A 22,075-nucleotide genomic window follows, 5' to 3' on the forward strand; every position below is an offset into this window, starting at 1 on the left:
TCACAACACACACACACCTCCTCACACACACAGTCTCACACACACTCTTTCTCACACACTCACACACTTTCTCTCTCACACACACACACTCTCTCTCTCACACACACACTCTCTCTCTCACACACACACTCTCTCTCTCTCTCAAACACACACACACACACACACACACACACACAGGTCCTGGAGTTCTCTCCCACTGTGTTACTTTGTTCTCACTCTTTGCTAAAATGTAGTGAATCCCAACCTGCTCTGCTCTCCCCAGAGCTTCCCCCCTCCTACCTTGGGTGTGTCCGCACCCCTGTCCCTTTACTCTGGTCCAGCTCAGGCCCTTCCTCCCCAGCCTTGTCTGTATGGGGCTATATCTGAATGAACAGGTGGGTGGGCAGTTCTGCAGGCCCCTCCCTCCTGCAGAGTCCAGACCCTCAGACCGGGCTTGGATGGCCAGGACCCTGCAAAGCCTTAGGTCATGTTTCGGGAGCACATCTCCTCAGAGTCTCAGGGGCTGTGGCCTCAGGAGCTGGGCAGGTGGAACCCATGCCCTGATAATGGTCTAGAACCTTCTGAAGGACAGGGTGCGATTCTTCAGGGCGTGGCCTAGCTTTGTGAACAAGTGGTCTCCAATCAGGGCGGGGTGGTCCAAGGCCCGGCTCCTGGAGGTTGTACACATGTGCCAGGGGCATCCCTTCATCTCCCTGACCCTCGGTTTCTTCTTCTATGAAGTGGGGATGTTAGGGCAAAAAGCTAGTGCAACACTGAGAGTTAAGGCGCCGAGAAGGGCCCAGTGAATGGGGCTGCTTTATTCACCTGACAGCCCCAAGTGCACCTGTGGGCTCAGAGCTGCCACCAGGAAGGCTGCTGGAAGTGCCCTGGGCCTGCGGCCAGTTCTGAGGCTGCCTGGGTCCCCAGCCAGGTGGGAGTGGAGAAGGCAGAGGAGTGGGGAGGCGAGAGGGGAGAGGTGACGCAAAGTGGATGGAGGTGTGCAAAGACATTCCAGAAGGTTCCCAGGCCAGGAAAGGAGGACTGTGTCTGTGAGACTTTGATTCGAGCTGGGAGCACCATGGGGCTGGGGCGAGGCTGGCACCATGCTGGGGTTTTGCAGACTCATGGCTGCCTCTTTTGTCTCTGCTTGCTCTGGACAGTGTCTGTGGGTTTTCAGGTTATTTTCCTGCTTCTCTGTGGGGAGGGGGTAGGGGCGGGGTGGGGTGTGTCCTAGTGGCCAAATTCCTGACCAGAGCGAGGGGAGGCGAGAGGGGGCCAGGCCTGGCCTGAGCTGGGGAAGGTAGCTTGACGATCCCTTAGACGGGGGTCTCGTCCTGTGGCCCTGAGGACCTTCTCCCAGAGCTGCTTCCCCCTCTATTCCCTGGGGTGGGAGCATTTGCCCCGGCCGCCCCCAGGCCCTGCTGCCCTGGACCCTGCAGGCCCCGGCTGCTCTAATGACAGGTGTGGGAACGGAGGAGGCGGGTCGCAGAGCCGAACCCCAGGCAGGAGCGGTGGCTCATGGCTGCTTCGTTGGAGGGGCTGGGAGGGCTGCACAGAGGAGGTGGCCCTGCTCATTTCGGCTCGCCGGTGCCTCGTCTTTTCACCATCTGTGAAAGCACGTGTCCTCTGTCCAGGCTGTGTAAAGAGCTCCTGCTACTAAGAAGGGGTTGGCCACACGAGAGCAGGAACAAGCAAGGCACTGGAACGGCCCCGCCCCCCGCAGAGGCTAGTCCAGGTGGCCCGCGGCTTTTGTCATACCCGAAACAGCAGGCGTCATCAGGGAAATGCGGGGCAGAAGCCCTGCAGGGACCACGTACAGCCTCCGGGATGGAGACCAGCACGGCCCGGCGCTGGGCGTGGGGCGCGCTCAGGCCCTGGCCGCGATGCTGACGGGCGAGGTGGCCGCAGGAGCCTATGGGCACTGTGTGGCAGCGCTGTCGGTGGCTGCTTGCACGCCCAGTGACCCGGGAGTCCGTTCCCGGGAGATACGGAGCGTTATTTCCAATAGCCCCAAGCCGATCCCTCCGGAATGTCCATCAGCGGTGGACAGGTCATAAACCGTGGGCGTGTGCAGGGGACTCCCGCACGGCAGCGAGCGCAGACACAGTCGCACGTGACCTCGTGGGGCCTCGCAGATGCCCGGCCGAGCGAAAGAGGCCAGGCGCAGAGGGGACGCTGTGCTGTCGTTTCCGCATCTAATGGGCACCCTCGGGAGGCAGGGCAGCAGGCGTCCCTGGCAGGGAGGGTCCTGGAAGGCAGAGGGGCTGCTGGGCGCTGGGCTGGTTCTGCCTCTGACCCGGGCATGGTGACCCGGCTGCGGCTCGTGGGCACGCATCCCAGGGCTGCCTGCGACAGGGGCGCTGCCGAGCCGGTCGTGCTCTGTCTGTAACGCGCTGCCCTGCAGGCCCCACCGATCGTGCCTGGGGAGGCGTCTGGGCACCCCGGCCTCTGCCCCGGCACCCCTGACCCCAGCAGACCCCGGCTTCGTCCCCCAGGCCCTGGGGGGGAGGGCCTCTGCGCTCAGGACCCCTGGGCCCACTTCCTGCCAGGTGGGCTTTTGGCCGAGGTTCCACGTGTCCTGCTGCCGTGGGCGCCCGTCTCACGCCTGTCCCCTCGCTTTCAGGGCTACGAGGGCCTCGTGGAAGGGGGCGAGAACATCAGGCCAGCCAACTGGCTCAGCGTCTCCAACATCATCCAGCTGGTGAGGCCCGCGGCCCTTCCCGCCTTGAGCACACGAGTGCACCGGGGACACGCACACAGGCACATGGAGGGACGCACGGAGGGATACACAGGTGCACACACCACACACACAAGACACACAGAGGACACAGAGACACACACATAGACACACACAGGCACACAGAGGGACACACAGAGGGATACACAGGTGCACACACCAGACACACAGAGGGATACACAGGTGCACACGTCAGACACACACAGAGACTGACACACAGGCATGCAGGCGTACACGCCATCCCGCAGGGGCTCGGCTCCCGGCTGACTGTCGTCCGGCCGCCTTGGGGACGCGGGAGTGGGAGGTCATGGGGGTGCGAAAGCCCCGGGATGTCTCAGCTTCCGGCTGCGGGCTCTGGAGGAGAGGACACCCCAGAAGAGGCGTGCGTGGCCTCGGTGGCCTCTCTGCGCCTCCCCCGCCACACACCAGACACACAGAGGGATACACAGGTGCACACACACAGAGACTGACACACAGGCATGCAGGCGTACACGCCATCCCGCAGGGGCTCGGCTCCCGGCTGACTGTCGTCCGGCCGCCTTGGGGACGCGGGAGTGGGAGGTCATGGGGGTGCGAAAGCCCCGGGATGTCTCAGCTTCCGGCTGCGGGCTCTGGAGGAGAGGACACCCCAGAAGAGGCGTGCGTGGCCTCGGTGGCCTCTCTGCGCCTCCCCCGCCTTCCCCTTCGTCATCCTACTGGCTGAGGGTGGGGTGCTCAGCACCTCGCTGGGGCCAGGGGTCCCTAGGAGCGGGGGTCTTTGAGCCAGGTCTCTGTAGGGAGACCCTAGTCCTCCCACAGAGCAGGGACCGCTGTGGGGCACCTGTCACCTGTGTGTCCTAGACCACCAGCTGATGCCTGCTTATTTAAGAGGTCTGTCATCGTCACGTGCTATGTATGGGTCAGCGGAGCAGTGGGCGACGGGCCCGGACCCCGGGTCATCCAGGCACAGCCAATCCTGCAGTGCCACCCACCCCTCCTGCCCCGGGTGGACGTCCCCCAGGGACCGCGCTCTCCAGGCGCTCGCGGGAACAGGCCCGTTTGTTGAGCCCTCGCTGGTCCAGCGGGCCACGGACAAGCCCTGTTCTTGGGCTTCATCAGAGCCCCCCACCCCGCGCCCTCCTGCTCTGGTGCGGTGCTCCCTGACCCCGTCACGGGTGGGGCTGCAGCCTGGGTACCTCGTCCTCCACCCCAGGGGTCCGGGGAGGGCGGCCACCCGCCTCAGGCCTGGGTCCAGCCGTTGCTCTCCTCTGACCCTGTGTCTGAGGGTGGCTGTGGCCTCCGTCCTGCGAGACCGCCCGGGGAAGGAGCTTTAGGCCAGGTGTTAGCTGGGGTGTGAAGCTGCATGAAAGGTGGGCGGGTGAGGACGCGGGGTCGGGCTGGTGTTTGTTTGGAGGCGGGTGAGGGACGTAGAGCATGGGGGCAGCGGGGAGGGGCGCAGGAGGAGGCCGGGCTGGGCCCGGGCCGGCTCTGGTTTGCGTTTTCCGTGCAGCCTGGGGCCCGGGGCCCGGCCCGGTGCTCTCGGTGGCCTGGGGAACAGCACATTGTCCCCACCAGCTGGCCGAGTGCAGGGGCCGCAGTTCTGCCCGTGGGCGGGGTCAGGGGAGCCGGGGCCGAGGCCGAGCCGGTGGGGGGGCGGGGCATGCGGACGACGGCGTGAGCCGCCCAGGCCCGTCCCTGCGTCGGCGCCCGGCCGTGTGGGCCAGAGTACGTGCATGTGTGCGTGTGTGCACGCCTTACAGACCTCAGAGCCTGCTCATCCCTTACCTCTCGAGCTCCCCGAGCCTGACGGGGGACAGTCTCCTCCTTGCACGCGTGAGGAGAAAGTCCGGGTGGGGGGGAGGCGGACACCTGCCCAGGCTTCCGAGGAGCCCCTGGACTTGGCCCTCCGTTCCTTGGGGTCGCCCAGGCCGCCCCTGCCCAGGACCCGGGTCCCTCCGGTGCCCCGTTGGCCCAGGCTGCCCCTCCTCCGCGCAGGGCGGCACCGTCATCGGCAGCGCCCGCTGCAAGGCCTTCACCACGCGGGAGGGGCGCCGGGCGGCCGCCTACAACCTGGTCCAGCGTGGCATCACCAACCTGTGCGTCATCGGCGGGGACGGCAGCCTCACGGGCGCCAACATCTTCCGCAGCGAGTGGGGCAGCCTGCTGGAGGAGCTGGTGAGCGAAGGTGGGTCGGCGGCGGAGCAGCTGGGGCCGCGAACAGGCAGGACCGGAGGCAGCGAGATGCTGCTTGGCTGCTGGCCGGGAGCGGGTGGGCCCGGCCCGAGATCGGGCGGACCCTGGCTGGCTCCAGGAGCCACGGGCCCCGGTTTGGCCGGCAGCGAGGCCTGTGGGGCCCCAACGTCAGGGCCCCCAGGCAGTGCCGTCCTCCTGGTGCTGGATGGCAGTTCCCAGGCTGACTCACCTGCGCCGTGAGTGATTCATTCCCTGATGTGGGTTACGGACTCGTCACAGTTTGCAGAAGCGTGATAGTTAAAATTTGGTAACATAAGACAGAGTCCTGGGGGGTCACCAGTCGGAAAGTGACCCGTTGGAGCTTCGTTGGTTCTGTGCTGCTCGTGGGGGACCCGGAAGTGAGGGCCGCACTCTCCAGGGCTCCCCTGCACGTCTCCCAGAGGGTGACAAGTCCGTAATCAGCGGTTCAGCCACTGCCGCCCGGCCCCAGGACCCCTGCTGCGGGACCTGGGGACCTGACCAGGCTGCGCTGCCGGGGGGGCCGGGCGAGGGGGTGGGGATCGGGGTCGGCGCCCCGTGCTGCGGCCAAGGGGGCCGGGTGGGGCCGCTGCGGCTGCACCTGGGCCGGGCTCCTCCTTCCCAGGCAAGATCTCACAGAGCACGGCTCAGAGCTATTCGCACCTGAGCATCGCCGGGCTGGTGGGTTCCATCGACAACGACTTCTGCGGCACCGACATGACCATCGGCACGGACTCGGCCCTGCACCGCATCATGGAGGTCATCGACGCCATCACCACCACCGCCCAGAGGTGAGCGAGGCCCGCGGCGCCCCGCCCCGCCCCGCCGGCCGCCAGGCGGGCAGGCTTGGGACCCCGTCTCCCGGCGAGGGGCCGGGGCTGCCCCTCTGCAGGTCACTGGCTTGTCAGCGTAATTCCTCCCCTAGGAGCCTGCACTGGCCGCCCCCAGCCCCCAGGTGGGGGGAGACTTACAGTGGGGTGAGTAGAGGGCTTGGGGGTCTGGTCCCCACCCTGCCAGCTTGTCCCGAGCCCTGGGTGGGCCGTGGCTCTGACGGGCCTCCTGCGGCCCCGGGGCAATGGTGCACCCCACAGGGGCTCCTCGGGCTGCTGGCTAGTGACGGCCAGGCCCCAGCAGGGTGAATGGCCTTCAGCCTCGGGAGCAAAGACCAGTGAAAAGCAGCGTGAAGCCGGCCGTGAGCCCGAGACAGGTGGCCCTGGGCCGCCCCGGGAATGACAAGGGCCGTCTGTCCTTGGGCTGCTCCCGCGTCCTGCCTCTCCCGGGCACGCCCTTGGCAGAGCTGGGGCCGGGGGTGGTGTGGCACAAGCGGCCAGGCTTCGTGGCTCAGCTCCGCTCAGGAGGACTTTGCACCATAGCCTCTGCCCTTTCCGTGTCCACAGCCACCAGAGGACCTTCGTGCTGGAGGTGATGGGGCGACGCTGCGGGTAAGGAGGCCCGGGGCTTCGGGGCAGTGAGCGCAGGGTGCAGCGCCTCCAGGGCTCCTGGCACGTGGCAGGTGCTCACTCGACGCTGTGGGTGTGAGAGCCGGGGAGTGGGGAGTCCTGACTGTGGGGCTGGGTGCCGCTCGGAGCTGTACCTCCCCTGTGACCCAGGGACCGGGCCCTGCTGTCGGGTCGGGGCCCACCTACTGCAGCCCCTCGCCCTCCCGCCCCTCCAGGTACCTGGCCCTGGTGTCCGCCCTGGCCTCGGGGGCCGACTGGCTGTTCATCCCTGAGGCGCCGCCTGAGGACGGCTGGGAGAACTTCATGTGTGAGCGGCTGGGTGAGGTGAGGTCTTCTCCCAGGGTCCCTGCCGTGAGCTGCGTGGCCCGTGTCCCCCACGAGTGTCCCTGGGGTCACGTGGCCAGCTTTGGCCGATTCACTTCCCTCTGGTTCAACAAGCCCCTGCCAGCATCCCCCCCCGGGGGCGGCACCGCAAGCAGTGGAGAGGGCTTCGGTGCCAACGCGATGGACACACCCGGGGGCTGCCCCGGAGCGTAGAGAGGCCTGAGGCGGACACTCACCACTGCCCCAGGCTCGGCTCTGCGTGGTCAGTGCTGACCTGGCCAAGGGGAGGTGGCTTTGTGAAGATGGGTGGACGGGAACCTGGGGCAGGGGATCCAGCAGAAGAGGCTGTGGAGGCGGGAGCAGATGGGGGGCTGAGGCCTCATCCAGGAGAGGTGAGCAGGGGTGCCTGAGACGGGGTGCCTGGAACGCGGCTCTCCAGGCCCTTCAAGATGGGGTTGGGGGGCTCTGGCACAGAACAGGCAGGTACTCTGCCCTGGGCATCCCCGAGGCCCCCCAGCTAGGATAGGCTGGCCCCTTGGCTAGGCCAGTGGTGGACGGGAGGGCTGTGACGGCGGGGAGAGGCGCCTTCAGAGCAGGGGTCGGGGGGCGCTCGAGGGCTGTGGTCTGGATTCAAGGCAGGGGAGCCCCTGAGACTGTGCACCCAAGGTCACACTCGGGCCCAGTCTGGGGCCCTAACGGGCTGTGTCTACCCCCAGTGTCCTCTGCATCCTGGCCCAAGGGCAGGATGAGTGTGGAGGCTGCCCTGGGCCGGGCCTTTTGTTCTGTTGTCCTGGTAGGTCAGTGCCAGGCCCTGTGTTTCCTGAGGGAGAGGCGGGCGGCCCGGGGCTGGCTCTGGAGAGTCCCTGTCCCCATGTGACCGAGGTGGTGGCATCACTCCCGTCCGCCCCGTCCGCTGCCGGATGCTGCTCTCCCCACCTCCCACTCACACCCCAGGGTTTTGTACCCCTGCCCAGGGCAGTGGGAGGGGCCGAGGGTCATGCCTGGCTTCTGGAGCCTTCCCCAGTGAAGACAAGGGTAGGCCGAGCTGAGCCTGGCAGCGAAGCTGGCCAGAGACCTCTGTCCTCTCCTTGGGCGGAGTCCTTGCACCCCCGGGTGGCCTTGTGGCCTCGCCTGGGTAGAGGGGGGCTCTGGGGGTGATGGTCTCTGGCTGACCTCGGCCTTGGTCTACTCGCTGAGAACTTGGGGCTGGGTCTTCCTGGAAGTGACCTGGACTCAGGCCTGGCCTCACATCCTGGTTCTTTCCTGTTCTGTGTAAGGCCCTCGCCCCACCCCGCCCCGGGGTTCCCTGAGCTTCAGTTTCCCCACCTGTTAGTGCAGGTGTCACCCTCTGCCCTGCCCACCTCCTGGGCTGCAGCGAGTGAGGCTGAGGGAGGTGTGGGCTCTTCTGGCTGTCTCACTTCACTGTGCCACCCCCACCTCCTCCAGGCAGCCCTCCACTCCTGGCTGCCCCGCCCCTCTGTACCCGGGTCTTGCAGGAGCTGCTCTGACCCTGTCTTTCTCCCTAAGTCTCTTCGGGTGCCGTGGGGCAAACATCTGAGGCTGGTGGATCAGAGGGAATCCCACAAACATTTGTTGAGGAAATAAATAAGCAAACAGTACTTTCAGATCCCCAGAGATCTTGGCCTTTGCAGCAGCTCCGTGACGCTAACTCGTCCCTCACCAGCCGATGGAGGAAATCTTCCCTCAGTCCGGGGAGCGGGAGGGGAGGCGGAGTCCTCCGGTGCCCCAGTCTCTGCCCCCGGGAGGGCCAGCGGGGTCCTGGTTCACCCGCCTCGGTCCACCCGTCGCCCGCACGAGCCCCGCGGCGTGGACCCCGGGGAGGGCTTGCGGGTCGCAGCCGTGTCTCGGGCGGGCGTCTGCAGGCTGGCGGCTGAGCCCTGCCGCGTCTCTGACCCAGACTCGGAGCCGGGGGTCCCGCCTGAACATCATCATCATCGCCGAGGGTGCCATCGACCGCAACGGGAAGCCCATCTCATCCCGCTACGTGAAGGACGTGAGTGGGGGGGGGGCTGGGTCACGTGGGGTGGGCGGGGCCTTGGGGAGGGCGTCCCCCTTATCTCCAGTCCCCATGTGCTCTTGCTGGGGCCCCACCCCCAGCTCCTAGAGGGAGCTTTCTTGTCCCTAACGATTGCCAGATGTGGGGTGGGTGCGGCCAGGACCCCTGAGAAGCCCTGGCCCCTCTGAGGCTGAGGTGTGGCTCCCACCTGGTGGGAACCCCCCACCCTCTGGCTTCCAGTCTTCATTCAGATCATCCCCCATCCTAGGGGCCCTGTCCAGCCCCCCAGCAGTGTCCCAGTGACAGGGGAGCCCACTGCCTATATCCAGTACCAGATTCACAACAGGACAACTCGGGGGGAATCCTTCGTCCCTGTGAGCGGCACCCAGCTGCCGGGTTCTGCCCGGGGCCCAGCCCCTGGGAGCCTCCATGCCCCTCGCTTTGGTCGCCCACCCCGTCCTGAGTTCCCAGCCAGGTGCTGCCAGGAGCCGGCCCCTCTGCTGCCTGTGCGCTGTGCTTCCCGCCGCAGTAGCTGGCACGGCCCGACCCCCGGGGGCCGGAGACCGTGATGAGCTCCTGCTGCCAGCACGTGTGGGAGCACACGCCCACACGCTCACATGGAAACACACACCCCCCCACACACACAGGAGCACACGTGCGCACGCTCAGGCTGTAGGCGTGAACCCTGGGCTGGCTCTGGGGGGGCCCTGGGGAGCCGACACCCTGAAATCCCTGAGGCAGGGTGGGAGGGGGAGGGGAGAGGGCTGGGGGCCACGGGGTGCCGGGACACTGGGGTAGAGCGACAGACTCAGGGACCCCCTCTCTGTCCCCACGAGCAGCTGGTGGTCCAGAGGCTGGGCTTCGACACACGTGTGACCGTGCTGGGCCACGTGCAGAGGGGAGGGACCCCCTCGGCGTTCGACCGCGTCCTGGTAGGTGGGGCGTCACCCTGGTGCTGGGTGTGCCGCACGGGCGGCGTGGCGGGTGTGCACGCGTGGGTGTGCGTGGGCACTTTTTCACTGCTGCTGGCGCTCGTGGGGGAGACCGCGGCCTGGCAGCCTAGGCCGCGCCCTCCCGGCGGCGGCGCTGGCAGGACCTTGGGAAAGGAGGGCGGGCTGAGCAGCAGGTCGAGGTCTGGTGGTTCTGAGTCGGGCCCGTGGCCTGGGTGCCGAATCCTGATCGCTGCTGGTCCCACCTCACCCTCTGCAGGGTGGGGGTCATGCTGCGGCCCCCCGGGGGCAGGACCCGGGGCCACGGAGGCCCCGAGGTGGGGAAGCGCCCGCCTGTGAGGCGCTGGTCACCGGGGCTGGGGGCTGGAGACTGCCGTGCTGGCCGGAGCTGTGCCTGGGCCTCCGTGCTGGGTGAGGCCGGGTGACCAGCACGGGCCTGGGGGAGCCGCTGGACCGAACCTCTCCCAGGAGGCCTCAGTGCGTCCCCTCCCACACGGAGCAGCGGGGGCGCTGACCTCAGAGGGGGTCTGGCCCCAGGGGTGCCCTCGGGACGGGGGGTCAAGCACTGGCCCTCCGCCAGGCCTGGCGCACAGAAGGGGCTGTCGAGTGCCAGCACATGCGCCCGGGCTCTCACCTGGCGGCAGGAGAACGGGCTCACCTGCTGGATTTGCAGATGGTGGAGACACCGGAGGCCTGGGTCGGCGACAGAGGGGCGCCAGAGGCACAGCTTAGTGCTGGTCCCCGAGCCCAGGTCCTGCAGGGCGACACCTGCACACAGTGGGTTACAGGAGAGCGGCCGTCGCACGGTTCCCGAGGGCCACAGGAGCTTTCTGCCGGGCTGTTCCCGACACACACCTGACCAGTGTGGGAGGCCAGGGGCGCGGTCTGGGGGCGCGGCGGAGGCGGGGGACGCCGCTGTCTCACCGAGCCGAGCCGCGGGCCTTGGTCTCTGGCGCGCCTGTCTGTCCCCGTTGACCGTGGCAGGACCCCTGTTTGTGATTTGTCTCCATGGAGGGCCGTCTTACCTGTTGTAGCTGGTCCGGCCCGCCAGCCCATGCCCAAGTTTGCACGCACACCAGGACAGCTGTGACAAAGGAGCCCCAAGCGAGAAACCTCGTCATAGTGGAGAGAACTCCGGAAACCCCGGTCCAGCCCCGGCCCTGCCACTGCAACCCCGGGGTGCAGGGGCCACGCCCTCCTAGCAGGGCCGGCTGAGACCCGGTGAAATGGTGCCGGAGGGCTGCTGTGAAACGTGGTCATGCTAAGTCACCATTTCTAGAATGAACAGTGTCGCTTACTCCAGAAGCTTCTAATGTGTGCGTGTGTGTGTGCGTGTGCGTGTGCGGCTCTGAGAGCCGAGGGCGTGTGCGTGGCGTGGGGCCGGCTCCGGGCCAGCTGCACCTGCCTGAGCCCCGCCCGCCCCTCTCTCCGCTCAGAGCAGCAAGATGGGCATGGAGGCGGTGATGGCACTGCTGGAGACCACGCCCGACACGCCGGCCTGCGTGGTCAGCCTCTCCGGGAACCAGTCCGTGCGGCTGCCCCTCATGGAGTGCGTGCAGATGGTAAGCATCCGCCTTCCCCGGGGCGCCGGCATGGGGGCTTCCCAGGGAGGTGCCTGGGGCTCTCGTGCCCTGCTGGGCTCTGCCGTGCCCCCCTCCCGCCACAACCCCGGAGCTGCCTGTCCTTCCAGGCCTCTCAGGGCCCAGCCAGCAGGCCTGCTGCAAGCCCCCCGCCCCCCGTCCCCCTCGGAGCCCTGCTATTCCTCCACGCGTGTCACACAGAGCGGGTGGCAGGTGCATCGCACCTTCTGTTGTGGCCCCCCTTCCGAGTGTGTTGCTGACCCCCCCAGCGGGCCTCAGGGTATCCGAGGCCTGCAGTCCTCCGGGTGGGGGAGGGAGGTGTGAGCACATCCCCAAGGTGCCTCCAAGGTAAGACAAGCCCGAGACGGGTGTGGGAGCTGGGGAGCCCGTGGGGGGCCTGGGGAGTCTGGGGGGTAGCTGGGGGGAGCCCAGGGGGAGCAGAGAGAGGCTGAGAGGCTGGCTGTGGGGACACTGGGGTGGGGGGCTCGGTAGGTTTGGGGGGCCCTGCAGCTGGGGGCAGAGTGGGGCCTGCCCAGGGGAGGTGGGCTGCGCGGGAGAGGGGCCTCCCTGGCGCTTCTCCTGGAAGAGCCTCCTGCGGCGACCTCCCCTGGGCCTCGCTTTCGGGCAGGCTGGTTGCCAGTGGGTGGCGGGTCTGGGGGCCAGAGCAGCCTCACCCTTCGTTCTTAGGCCCTGGCTGCCCCCCACCCCCTTCCCAGGGCTGAGGAGGAGCGAGGCCCGGGTGCCCCTTCCAGGGAGGGGAGGACCTGGCAGGCCAGGTGGGGTCCCCTCGGCCCCTCAGCCCTCTCGATTCCGGCAGTGACAGCTGCCCGGCGGGTCTGGGACACGCCCCCCGCGCTGGGCTCAGACGCCTGTGCCAGGCCTCCGCCTCCAGCCTGTGCATCTTGTTTTCTTTAAGACCAAGGAGGTACAGAAGGCCATGGATGAGAAGAGGTTTGAAGAGGCCATCCAGCTCCGAGGCAGGTGAGGGCCTGGTGTCGGGCAGCTGTCTGCTCAGTGGGGCCCGCAGCAGACTCCGAGTGGCTCGCACGCGGCCACCCCCCGACACGGGGACGTGCCCACCTGCAGAGGTGGCGCTCTGAGACCCTCCTCCTAGGGCACGCATCGTGTAGGAGGGACAGGGCCCGACAGTGGCCGGGAAGTAGGCAGGCTGTGTGGATGCGCCCCGCGGGGCTGGCGGGGCCTGCAGGGCGCTGGGGGGATTGGGGGGGCACAGCACAGGGAGGGCACCTGGGAAGGGGGAGGGGGAAACTACAGAAGGTAGCAGCGAGGCAGGCCCGGAGGGGCCAGGTCAACTGGCCCTGCAGGTCTGCTTCCTGTGGTTCCCACGGCCACGCTTCCCGCCCCGCTGCGGAGCTGCCGAGACCACGCAGGCTGACAGCGGGCGCTCGCTTTGCGGAGAGGGGCACGCTTTGGGATCGCGTGTCCGTGGGGGTCTCTGCCGCCCGGCGATGGCGCCCAGCCAGGGTCCGTGGCGACAAGAGTGGGGAGGTGGGCTGCACCCGTGTCCAGTTCCTCTGAGGCTGTGCTGCCGGCCCCGTGCTGTGCTGAGCTGAGCTGTCTGGCTGTGGGCTGCGCCATGCATGACCCGCTTCCTTTCCAGGAGCTTTGAGAACAACTGGAACATTTACAAGCTGCTTGCGCACCAGAAGATCTCCAAGGAGAAGGTGAGGGGCGAGCCGCAGAGCCCACACCTGGCTGTGCCCTCGGCCTCCTCCCGCCTGCCCTGCCACCCCGCCCAGGGAGCGGGGAGCGGGCCCCACTGAGCCGGGACCCTCCCTCCTGTCTGGGGTCTGAGCTGTGAGCTGAGAGGACCAGACCTGGCCTCTGCTTGACCAGCAGGTCCCAGACAGGCCTGGGGGTTACGCTGGCCCGTTGCTTATCAAACGGCCGGAGGGATTTAAGTCAGGAGAGGAGGTTTAACTCAGGAGACGAGGGATACAGTGTTATGACACGTTCCAAAATAGCTAAAACCCTCAGGAAATGGACTCTCTTCAAAATAAAAATGACAGCCGGCTTCGTGTCTGAAACCACGAGGACAAGGAAAGGGTCCCACTAAGACAGTCTTGGACGGTGGGGTCCTGGCCCCCCGTTTATCCCGGGAGCTGGTCAGGGGTGGGCAGCGGCTTCCGGCAAGGCAGGGTGGTCCCCACATCCCCTTCCAGAACCGCCTGGGGCGTGACCACCTCGGGCACGTCAGGCTGGTATTACCAGGACCCACTAGAGCCAGGCCGCCCACACGCGGAGCAGAGCCGGTGGCCACGTGCGGCTGCGGAGTTCTGGCAACGTGGCTGTCCTAGCGAGCTGCGCTGCGTGCCACGCGGGCGCGGGGTCTCAGGAGCGGCGAGGGAAACGGGTGTGAAAGCGCCCGACAGCGACGTCTTACATTGATTCCGGGTTGAGGTGGTGACGAGTTGGTTCCATCAGGTTCCAGCAACCCTAGGATTAAAAGAGCGTCGCCCGCTTCTTTGCACTTTCTTACCGTGGCTGCGGTGGCCCCCTTCCCTCCGTGCACCCGTGCTGCTCGCCAGGGACTTTCTGGGGTGCTGCTGCCCTGAGCGTGGGGTGGTTGCCCGGGGCCTCCAGGCAGGCGCTGACTCTGGCCTGAGCCGCTGCGGCCCCCGCGAGCCGCCCTTGGCCGACAGCGGCCCGAGTCCCGCTCCTACCTTTGGCCGAGGACTTTGCGGTAGTGAGCGGGGCCTGCACCGTAGCTCCTGTGGTCTGGGCAGAGCCTTGTGGCGTCAGGAGGACAGGTCTTTGTCATGCCCGGGGGAGTCCCGTCTCTGGACCGTGTCCAGGCTGCCACGAGGACTGGGGCCTCTTCTCCGGAAGCGGCTCTCTGCTGACTTCTGTCGGGGTCGGCGGTCCCCCGCCCCGACCCTGTGCTCATGCTTTTGTCTCCCCACCTTCTCTGAAGACCAGCTTCTCCCTGGCCATCCTGAACGTGGGGGCCCCAGCGGCCGGCATGAACGCGGCCGTGCGCTCGGCGGTGCGTACCGGCATCTCCCAGGGCCACACGGTGTACGTCGTGCACGACGGCTTTGAAGGCCTGGCCAAGGGGCAGGTAGGTGTAGCCGTGCCTGAGGCCGGGCGGGGGACCGGGCCTGCGCTGGTGGACCTGTGTGTCTTCGGTCAGTGGATGACGTGTCCCCGGCTTGCTTACGAGCAAACAGGGACCAAGGGGCTCGCGATGCGGGTATAAGGGCAAGGCCAGGTCCTCTCCTTGGGGTGAAGGGGGAGCAGCTGGGTCCACCTGAGCCCGGCCCAGGCCCCGAGACCCCGCTCTGAGCTGTGGTAGGACGGTCGGTGCCAGGCACGCCCTCTGTCCTCCCCCCCCCCGAGGTCGTGCACTCCCTGAGGACAGGTCCATCACCTGAGGAGGGGGGGCCAGCGCCCCGGCCTGCCTCCCTGAAGCCGTGCCTCCCCGCTGCAGGTGCAAGAAGTGGGCTGGCATGACGTGGCTGGCTGGCTGGGACGTGGGGGCTCCATGCTGGGGACCAAGAGGTAAGCGCCTGGCTACCGAGGGCAGCAGGGGGTGGGATGCACGGGAAACCAGCCCTGTGGCCCTGGCCTAGGTCTCCTCCGGCTGCTGGCCTGTCCAGAGCGGGACACAGACCCTCCTGCCTGGGGCTTCCTGGCCAAGAGCTCACTGGAAGCCACCTGCGTAGAGGAAGGCTGCTCTGGCGGCTCCACACCTACAGAAGGGATCCCCTCGGGCAGGAAGTGAGGCTCACAGCCAGGTTGTCGGGAGGGCAGTGGCCGGTGCCCGGCAAGGGCACTGAATGGGTGCCAGGCCGCTGGTGGGCCCCGCCGCCGCCGGGCGCCTCACCTTTGCTTCCACCTCTAATCGGGAATCCCGCCGCCACGCCCCAGGCCTGCCTTCTCCGAGGGGAGGCACGGCGCGGACGCGGGTCCTTCCAGCCTGGCGTTCTGTACAGACACAGCGCGTCCATCGGATTTGTCTCCCACTGCAGGACGCTGCCCAAGGGCTACATGGAGAAGATTGTGGAAAACATCCGCACTCACAACATCCACGCCCTGCTGGTCATTGGAGGCTTCGAGGTGAGGGGGCAGCTGCAGGGGAGCGAGCGGGGGTGGAGGAGACCCCCGGGTGTGGGCCGCCGAGGCGGCCCTTCCGGAAGCCCCATGTGCGGGAGGTTACCTTGAGCCAGCTGGACGGATGGGGCCACCAGGGTGAGTGTGGCGGGGCTGGTGAGGATGGGGGGAGGGGGGAGGAGGAGGGGGGGGAGGAGCAGCTCTGAGCGCGGGGCAGGGACGGTGGGGGTGGGACAGCCCAGGCAGGCGGGTCGAGCGGCCTCAGCCTCCCGCTGCTGAGGTGGTGGCCAGGGCGCCTCTCGGCGGAGTCCTGGGTAGTGGGGGGCGCGTCGGTGTGATGCTGGGGCTTGGTCAGCCCCCGTCAACGACAGCTACCCACTCTTGCCCTTTCCTGAAGGAGCCCAAGCCCCCGCAGACTGCGTGGAGTGGGCCGGGGTCCGGCAGGGTGGGCGGGCCTCCTTCCTGCCCCCCTTGGAGTCCCGTTTCCCCAGTGAAGGCGGCTGCAGAGCTCCTGGGTGGGGCCCGCCTGGTCTCGGCCCTGGGGTGGGGCAGGTGCGCCGGGGGCAGGACCCAGGGGCCCCTGCTCCTGCCTGGTCCGGCAGCGCGGGCTCTCCGGGCCGGCCTCGAGCCCCCCGATTCCTGCAGGCCTACGAGGGGGTGCTGCAGCTGGTGGAGGCCCGCGAGCGCTACGAGGAGCTGTGCATCGTCATGTGTGTCATTCCCGCCACCATCAGCAACAACGTGCCGGGCACCGACTTCAGCCTGGGCTCGGACACCGCCGTCAACGCCGCCATGGAGGTGGGGCGTGCGGACGGGGCGCCCGGGAGGGGAGCGCGCCCAGAGGCGCTGCCGAGGGGTGGGATGGGGGGGCGGGGCCCCCCCCGAGGCTGGCGGCCTGCGTGGGGAGTGGGCAGGACCCGGCTGCCCCCGCGGTCTCAAGGATGGCGGGGAGGTTGTGACTCCGGGCTCACCAGGGTGTGAGGATGACGGCGGTCAAGGCTGCCGCTGACCTGAGCTGCTGTACTGGTGTGGACATCAGGCCACGGTTCTGTCCGGTGAAGCAGCCACGCGTGGCTCTGGGGGGAACCCAGGGCTCCGGCTGGGACATGGTGGGGGAGGTGGGAGCCCGGTTCCTGGAGGGGCCCCAGCAGGCTGGCGCCACCGCTGTCCCCACCCTCTAGACCTTTCCCACCTTCGACTGTGACCCCGCATGAGCCCAGCTTCCCCAGGGGCTCAGCACCTCCGTCTTGGGGGGGTCTGAAGCTGGAAGGGGGCGTGTTGCTCAACCAAGTGCTGCGTGGGTTTAGATGGAGGAGAAAATACAAGTGAAGCAAGAGGCTAAAGGAGGTCCCACCCCAGCCCCATCTCCTGTCCCATGATCCTCAGGGGTTTTCTTTGAATTTACCTCCCATCTGAACTGGCTGTGGGTCGCCCACGGCTCCTCTGAACCTCCTGGTGCCCCTGCCCCTCACCAGATGAGGGAGGACAGGGTTCGGTTTTCATTTGCAGCTCTGATTTCTGGTTGAATATTTTTCTATATGTTAATTGCCCATTTGTCAGTGGTTTTTTTTGAAATTATCTTTTTCCACCGTTTGCCTATTTTTCTCTGGGCACGTTTTCTTTTTTATTTGTAAACGTTCTTTACATACGTAGGCTGTAGACCCTTTGCCAAACGTTGCAGCCATTTCCTCCACTTTGCTCTTCATCTGTTATCTGGGTTTTATCCTCATAGTTCAGACACCATATCTGTTTCATTTCTTTCCTCAATTCTTTATTTAATGCTTGAATTTCGTTGAACCGTTCAGTTAGGATTGTCATCACTTGTCGTGTTATCATTAGCGTCTGCAGAGCACTTACTTCACGTGTCGTCGGGGCCCCTGTTTACGAAGACCCTGCCGTGGCAGAGTGTCTTCCCCCGTTGGCAGATGAGCAGATTAAGGCCCAGTGTGTCCCTGGCCCAAGGTCAGGGAGAGCCTCCTAGAGCGTCCCTGGCGCCTACCCACTAGACGCTAGTGACACCCACCTTGTCCTGGGGGCACAAACGCCCGGGCTGAGGACCCAACTCCGTGTGGCTGCGTGGAGGGCGTGTGGTGAGGGCTGCCAGTGCCCTGGGCACGCGGGGCAAGGGCTGTCCCAGCTGCTCCCGATCTTCAGTCACATTGGGAGAGAGACCCGGGTCCCTGCAGCGTCGTGGGTCCCCGCGGTCCGAGGGGAGGGCTCTGACCCGCACCCTGGCCCTCAGAGCTGTGACCGCATCAAGCAGTCGGCCTCGGGGACCAAGCGCCGTGTGTTCATCGTGGAGACCATGGGGGGCTACTGTGGCTACCTGGCCACCGTGACCGGCATCGCCGTGGGGGCCGACGCCGCCTACGTCTTCGAGGACCCCTTCAACATCCAGGACTTAAAGGTGAGCCGAGCCCGTACCTTTCTCCCGGCCAGGCTGAAGGGTCCCCTCCTGAGACACAGTGGAGCAGGCCTGCAGAGGAGACGGGGCCCCTGCCAAGCAGCCACGGCCCAGCAGGCCGGGGCCTCGCTGCCTTCGAGGGGACACAGCCCGTGACCCTCTGCACCCCTTCCCCGGTCCCGGGCAGTGCCCCTGCTGCCCTGTGGCCCCCGTGGCGGCCCCCCCCACCCCGGCTTCTCGGTGGGAGGGATCAGCAACCGCAGCCACCCACACAGCCCTCCAGCAACCGAAGCCGGGTCCCCGCGCCCCCACACCCCAGGCTGATCTGGGTCTTCTCAGCCCCACCTGTTGGCTAGTCCGGAACAGCCCCTCCCAGACAGCCTCAGGCTGCGGGAAGGGGTGTGCGGTGCTGGCTGCTGCCCCCGACTCCGACTCCGCTCAACCCAGGTCTTCACCCCACAGGCCAACGTGGAGCACATGACCGAGAAGATGAAGACGGACATCCAGAGGGGCCTGGTGCTCCGGTGAGGCTGCTGGGCGAGCCCGCAGGGTCCAGCAGGGGGTGCAGCTGGGTGGGGCAGGGCTGGGGGGCTTAGGAAGGAGTGGGTGGGGTGGGGCTTTCCTGAGAGCCTGTGGCCCGGCCCGGAGGGACTCAGCATCCAGGCGAGGCTCAGGCCCTGCCGCTCCCACGCCGTCTTCTTCCCAGAAACGAGAAGTGCCACGAATACTACACCACGGAGTTTCTGTACAACCTGTACTCCTCCGAGGGGAAGGGCATTTTCGACTGCAGGACTAACGTCCTGGGCCACCTGCAACAGGTACGGGGTCGGGGAGCACGGATTCCGTGGAAGGCTGCTCCCTGGCCCCCGGCCCCCGGCCCCCAACTGTGCCTGGGCCGACGGGTCCCAGGAGGCCGTGGCAGGATGAGGACCCCTCTCTGTGCCCCTCCTCATGGGGCACCTGGCCGTAGGCGCCCCTTAGTCCCCACACCCCTGAGCAAGGCTCGCGTCCTCGGCCTGAGGAAGGGGCGGGGCCGGGAGCCACCTCCACCCTGACAAGCCCCCTCCCCTTCTGGCCCCCTGGAGGCCTTGCAGGAAGCCCGCGTTGTGGGTTCCAAGCAGACTGGGGGCCGTGTGCACCCCTAGGGCTCCCCTCTCCCGGGGGTCTGTGCTCACTGGTGGTGGGACCTGCCTGCCGGATGCAGGGGCCCATGGAGGCCCCCCAGTCAATGAGCAGGCAGCCCACTGCCCAGCCTCTGGAGGTGGCTTTTGGGGGTTTTTAGAGGTGGGATGGAGAAAGGGGCCGGAGTGCTGCAGGTCGAGGGGACGGGGTGTCAGCCCGGCAGGGCTCACCTGAGGTCATGGCAGGGACTGGTTGCTGGGCTCGGGCCAGGGCTTGGCTGCCTGAGGCCCAGCACCTCCCTGAGGGCCAGAACCTGGCCTCACCCACTGTGTTTCCAGGGCGGGGCTCCCACGCCCTTCGACCGGAACTACGGCACCAAGCTGGGGGTGAAGGCCATACTCTGGATGTCGGAGAAGCTGCGGGCAGTCTACCGCAAGGGTGCGTGAGGGAGGTGGTGGCTAGCGCGACCTGTCCCCGCCGAGGGCCCTGGGTGTGGGGCTGCCAGCACGTGCCTGTGTCCACAGGGCGGGTCTTCGCCAACGCCCCCGACTCGGCTTGTGTGATCGGCCTGCAGAAGAAGGCGGTGGCCTTCAGCCCCGTCACCGAGCTCAAGAAGGACACCGACTTTGAGTGAGTCCCTCCGAAGAGAGGGGCGGACCGCCGGGCCCAGACCTGCCTGGACCCCTGATCCCACAGGGCCGCCCGGTCCCCACGCCCGGGGCTGACCCCGGGTCCCTGTTCTTCCCCACGGGGCAGAGAGGGACGGTGGGGTCAGCCGTGGTCGGGTCTCCGGGCGCTCGCGGCCTGCCGACCCCTCCTGGGGACGGGCCCCGGCACCTCTGAAGCGCAGTGGCCAGAGCTAGCCTCCACATGTCCCGGGTCCCGAGGTCCAGGTGTCCCGAGGGGGCCTGCGGGGCCCAGGTTGGGGCGGCGGCCCCGGAGCTGACCCGCCCCGCCGCTGGCACCGCCTGCCCCGCCCCTTGGCCCTGACCCCGCCCCGCCTCCGGCCCCGCCCCCGCCCCTGACCGTGTCCCGGCCCCGCTTCAGGCACCTCCTGCCCCGCCCCCTGTCCCTGACCCCGCCCCGCCGCCGGCCCCGGCCCTGACCGTGTTCCGGCCCCGCCGCAGGCACCGCATGCCCCTGGAGCAGTGGTGGCTGAACCTGCGGCTCATGCTGAAGATGCTGGCGCACTACCGCATCAGCATGGCCGACTACGTGTCCGGGGAGCTGGAGCACGTCACCCGCCGCACCCTCAGCATCGAAACAGGCTTCTGAAGCCGCGTCCCTGCCCCGCCCCCGCCTGCGCCCGCCTCACCTCCCCCCCGCCCCCACTTTGGAGCCTGGGCTGCTGCCGCCTGGAGCCTGCGGGCAGGCGGGCAGGGGGTGCACCCTGGCTCCGGGACTCTCACGGCCCCAGTTCCAGCCTGCTGTCCGCTCGGCTCTCCCCCAGGACAGAGCACCCTGGGCACCCACCTTCCAGCGCAGGGGTGTGTGGGGGCGTCCGCGCTTGGACACCGCCGCTCCTCTGCCTCGGTACCCATGTGGCCCGGAGCCTCTCCCCGAGCCGGCCCTGCACCCTCACCAGCCCTGGGGGCGCAGCAGCCTGGGTCTCCGTGCCGGAGGGTGGGGACGTGCCCCTCCCCCTGTGCGCACTGGCCGCAGGGGCTGAGCAGCGCTTGTCACCTTTTTTAGAAATTAAATCACCCCGACTGTGGGGTGCTGTCAGTCTCTGGAAAGCAGGGCCTCTGGAACCTTCTAGGGAGGGTGGGCGGGCTGGTGGTTGGTAGCCCCCCACCTGCACACACGGGTCTGGGGGCCTCCTCTGGGCTCTGGGCTGAGCCCGGTCTCAGGGACACGGGCCCTCCTGGGCCGCACTCTCATTCCAGGACCAGCAGCCCCTGTCCATGTGATGAGCTGAGCCCCCCCCATCCTGCGGGGTGACCTGGGCCCCGCAACCCCGTCCTGAGGGGTGACAGGCCTGGCCTCCCCCCCTCTTGGTAGGACTTCTGAGCCTGGTTCTTAGGCCCCAAGTCTGACCCGGAACGTTCCCCCCGAGTCAGCGTGGGGTCTCAGAAGCAGAGCCAAGGATCCCGGGGCAGGTGGCTGAGGGCAGGTGGCCCTCGCTCCGCAGCGTGGCGCCGGCACCAGGGTCCTCAGGAGGACGAGCTGGATGTCGACCTCGTGGTCTGTGCTTGGCAGGTCCCCGTCACCCCTGCGCAGGCTGCCCATCCACGTGCGTTCCCACTGCAGTCACCTGGGCCCTTTGTCCAGGGCTGCGCGCGCGCCGGGGCACGCAGGAGGCTGCCTGCCAGGCTGGAAGGACGTCCGCGGCGCCACCGGCCGCCTGTCCGGCAGCTGGGAGGCCCAGGCAGAGGCTGCGGCAGCTGCAGAAGGGCCGAGGGGTCCGGGCCCAGCCCCTTCCCTGCTTCTCCCTCCCTGTCGCCCCGCTTCCTCCTCTCAGCCAGCGCCTGGGCTCCCCAAGCAAAACGGGGCTTCCCCCGTTCGGCCGGGTTTGGTCTCTCCCGGACCTTGGCCCTTCCGAGCTGCCTGTTGGTGGAATTCCAGTGGCAGCAGGAGGGCGTCTGCTGTTCCTCGTCTGCGCTCAGGGAGGTAAGGCCCACGGCCTCCTCATCCCTGATCCGGGGACGCCTGGAGGGGCTGAGGTGGGGCACCGAGGTCTTCGGATTAGGGCAGGCCCACCAAGACACTCGCTTCTGTTAACTCAGTCCCCCGATTAGGGGCCTTAACTACAGCTGTGCAACCCCTTCACCTTGGCCATATACGGCCGTATATCCATCACGTTCACGGACTGGCCCCCCATTTGGGGGTGAGGATCTGGTAGGGTGTACACGCCAGGGGTCTGGGGCCTGGGGCCACCTCAGAATCCTGCCCCCCGCCACAGACAACAAGACTGGGCCTCAACTGCAGGAAAGCATGTGTGCAGCAGTTTCTCAGAACAGGATGGGGGTGGGGTGTGAGGCCAAGGGCACGTTTCAGGGGACATGGCTGGGGAAGGAAGGTGCCGCAGGCCCAGGAACGGGGTGAGCCAGGGACCGGGCATCACTCTCGGGCTTCCTGAGGCCGGGACAGGGCCTTGGGAGGGGCCGGTGGGGTCTGCTGCACACTGGGGTGCTGGGCAGGTGGCCACGTGGTCTGGAGAGCAGGGGTGATGACCCACCTGCCTTGGGAAGCAGCCGGATCCCCACGATTCCTGCAACCCCCGCCCCCTCAGCCCCAC

At 67.4% G+C, this 22,075-nt stretch overlaps 1 protein-coding gene across 2 annotated transcripts in view; it reads left to right on the forward strand.

The window, feature by feature from the left end:
• Positions 1-20,552, forward strand: part of PFKL (phosphofructokinase, liver type) — a 28,102-nt gene extending 7,550 nt beyond the window's left edge. Inside the window, exons 3-22 of one of the 2 annotated variants that reach the window (XM_024120405.2) lie at positions 2,603-2,680; positions 4,691-4,880; positions 5,532-5,697; positions 6,304-6,348; positions 6,582-6,690; positions 8,609-8,704; positions 9,547-9,639; positions 11,094-11,219; positions 12,154-12,218; positions 12,859-12,922; positions 14,173-14,319; positions 14,689-14,759; positions 15,230-15,317; positions 15,957-16,109; positions 17,554-17,718; positions 18,178-18,239; positions 18,422-18,533; positions 19,176-19,275; positions 19,362-19,467; positions 19,965-20,552. In XM_024120405.2, the coding sequence (XP_023976173.1) occupies positions 2,603-2,680; positions 4,691-4,880; positions 5,532-5,697; positions 6,304-6,348; positions 6,582-6,690; positions 8,609-8,704; positions 9,547-9,639; positions 11,094-11,219; positions 12,154-12,218; positions 12,859-12,922; positions 14,173-14,319; positions 14,689-14,759; positions 15,230-15,317; positions 15,957-16,109; positions 17,554-17,718; positions 18,178-18,239; positions 18,422-18,533; positions 19,176-19,275; positions 19,362-19,467; positions 19,965-20,112 (2,184 nt within the window). In that variant the 3' untranslated portion in view covers positions 20,113-20,552. Of the gene's footprint in view, positions 1-2,602; positions 2,681-4,690; positions 4,881-5,531; positions 5,698-6,303; positions 6,349-6,581; positions 6,691-8,608; positions 8,705-9,546; positions 9,640-11,093; positions 11,220-12,153; positions 12,219-12,858; positions 12,923-14,172; positions 14,320-14,688; positions 14,760-15,229; positions 15,318-15,956; positions 16,110-17,553; positions 17,719-18,177; positions 18,240-18,421; positions 18,534-19,175; positions 19,276-19,361; positions 19,468-19,964 lie in introns of those variants that run through there. The other variant, XM_028492722.2, reaches the window with a different exon arrangement.
• Positions 20,553-22,075: the final 1,523 nt, after the last annotated feature.

Source organism: Physeter macrocephalus, chromosome 8 (assembly GCF_002837175.3).
Source record: "Physeter macrocephalus isolate SW-GA chromosome 8, ASM283717v5, whole genome shotgun sequence".
Taxonomy (NCBI): domain Eukaryota; kingdom Metazoa; phylum Chordata; class Mammalia; order Artiodactyla; family Physeteridae; genus Physeter; species Physeter macrocephalus.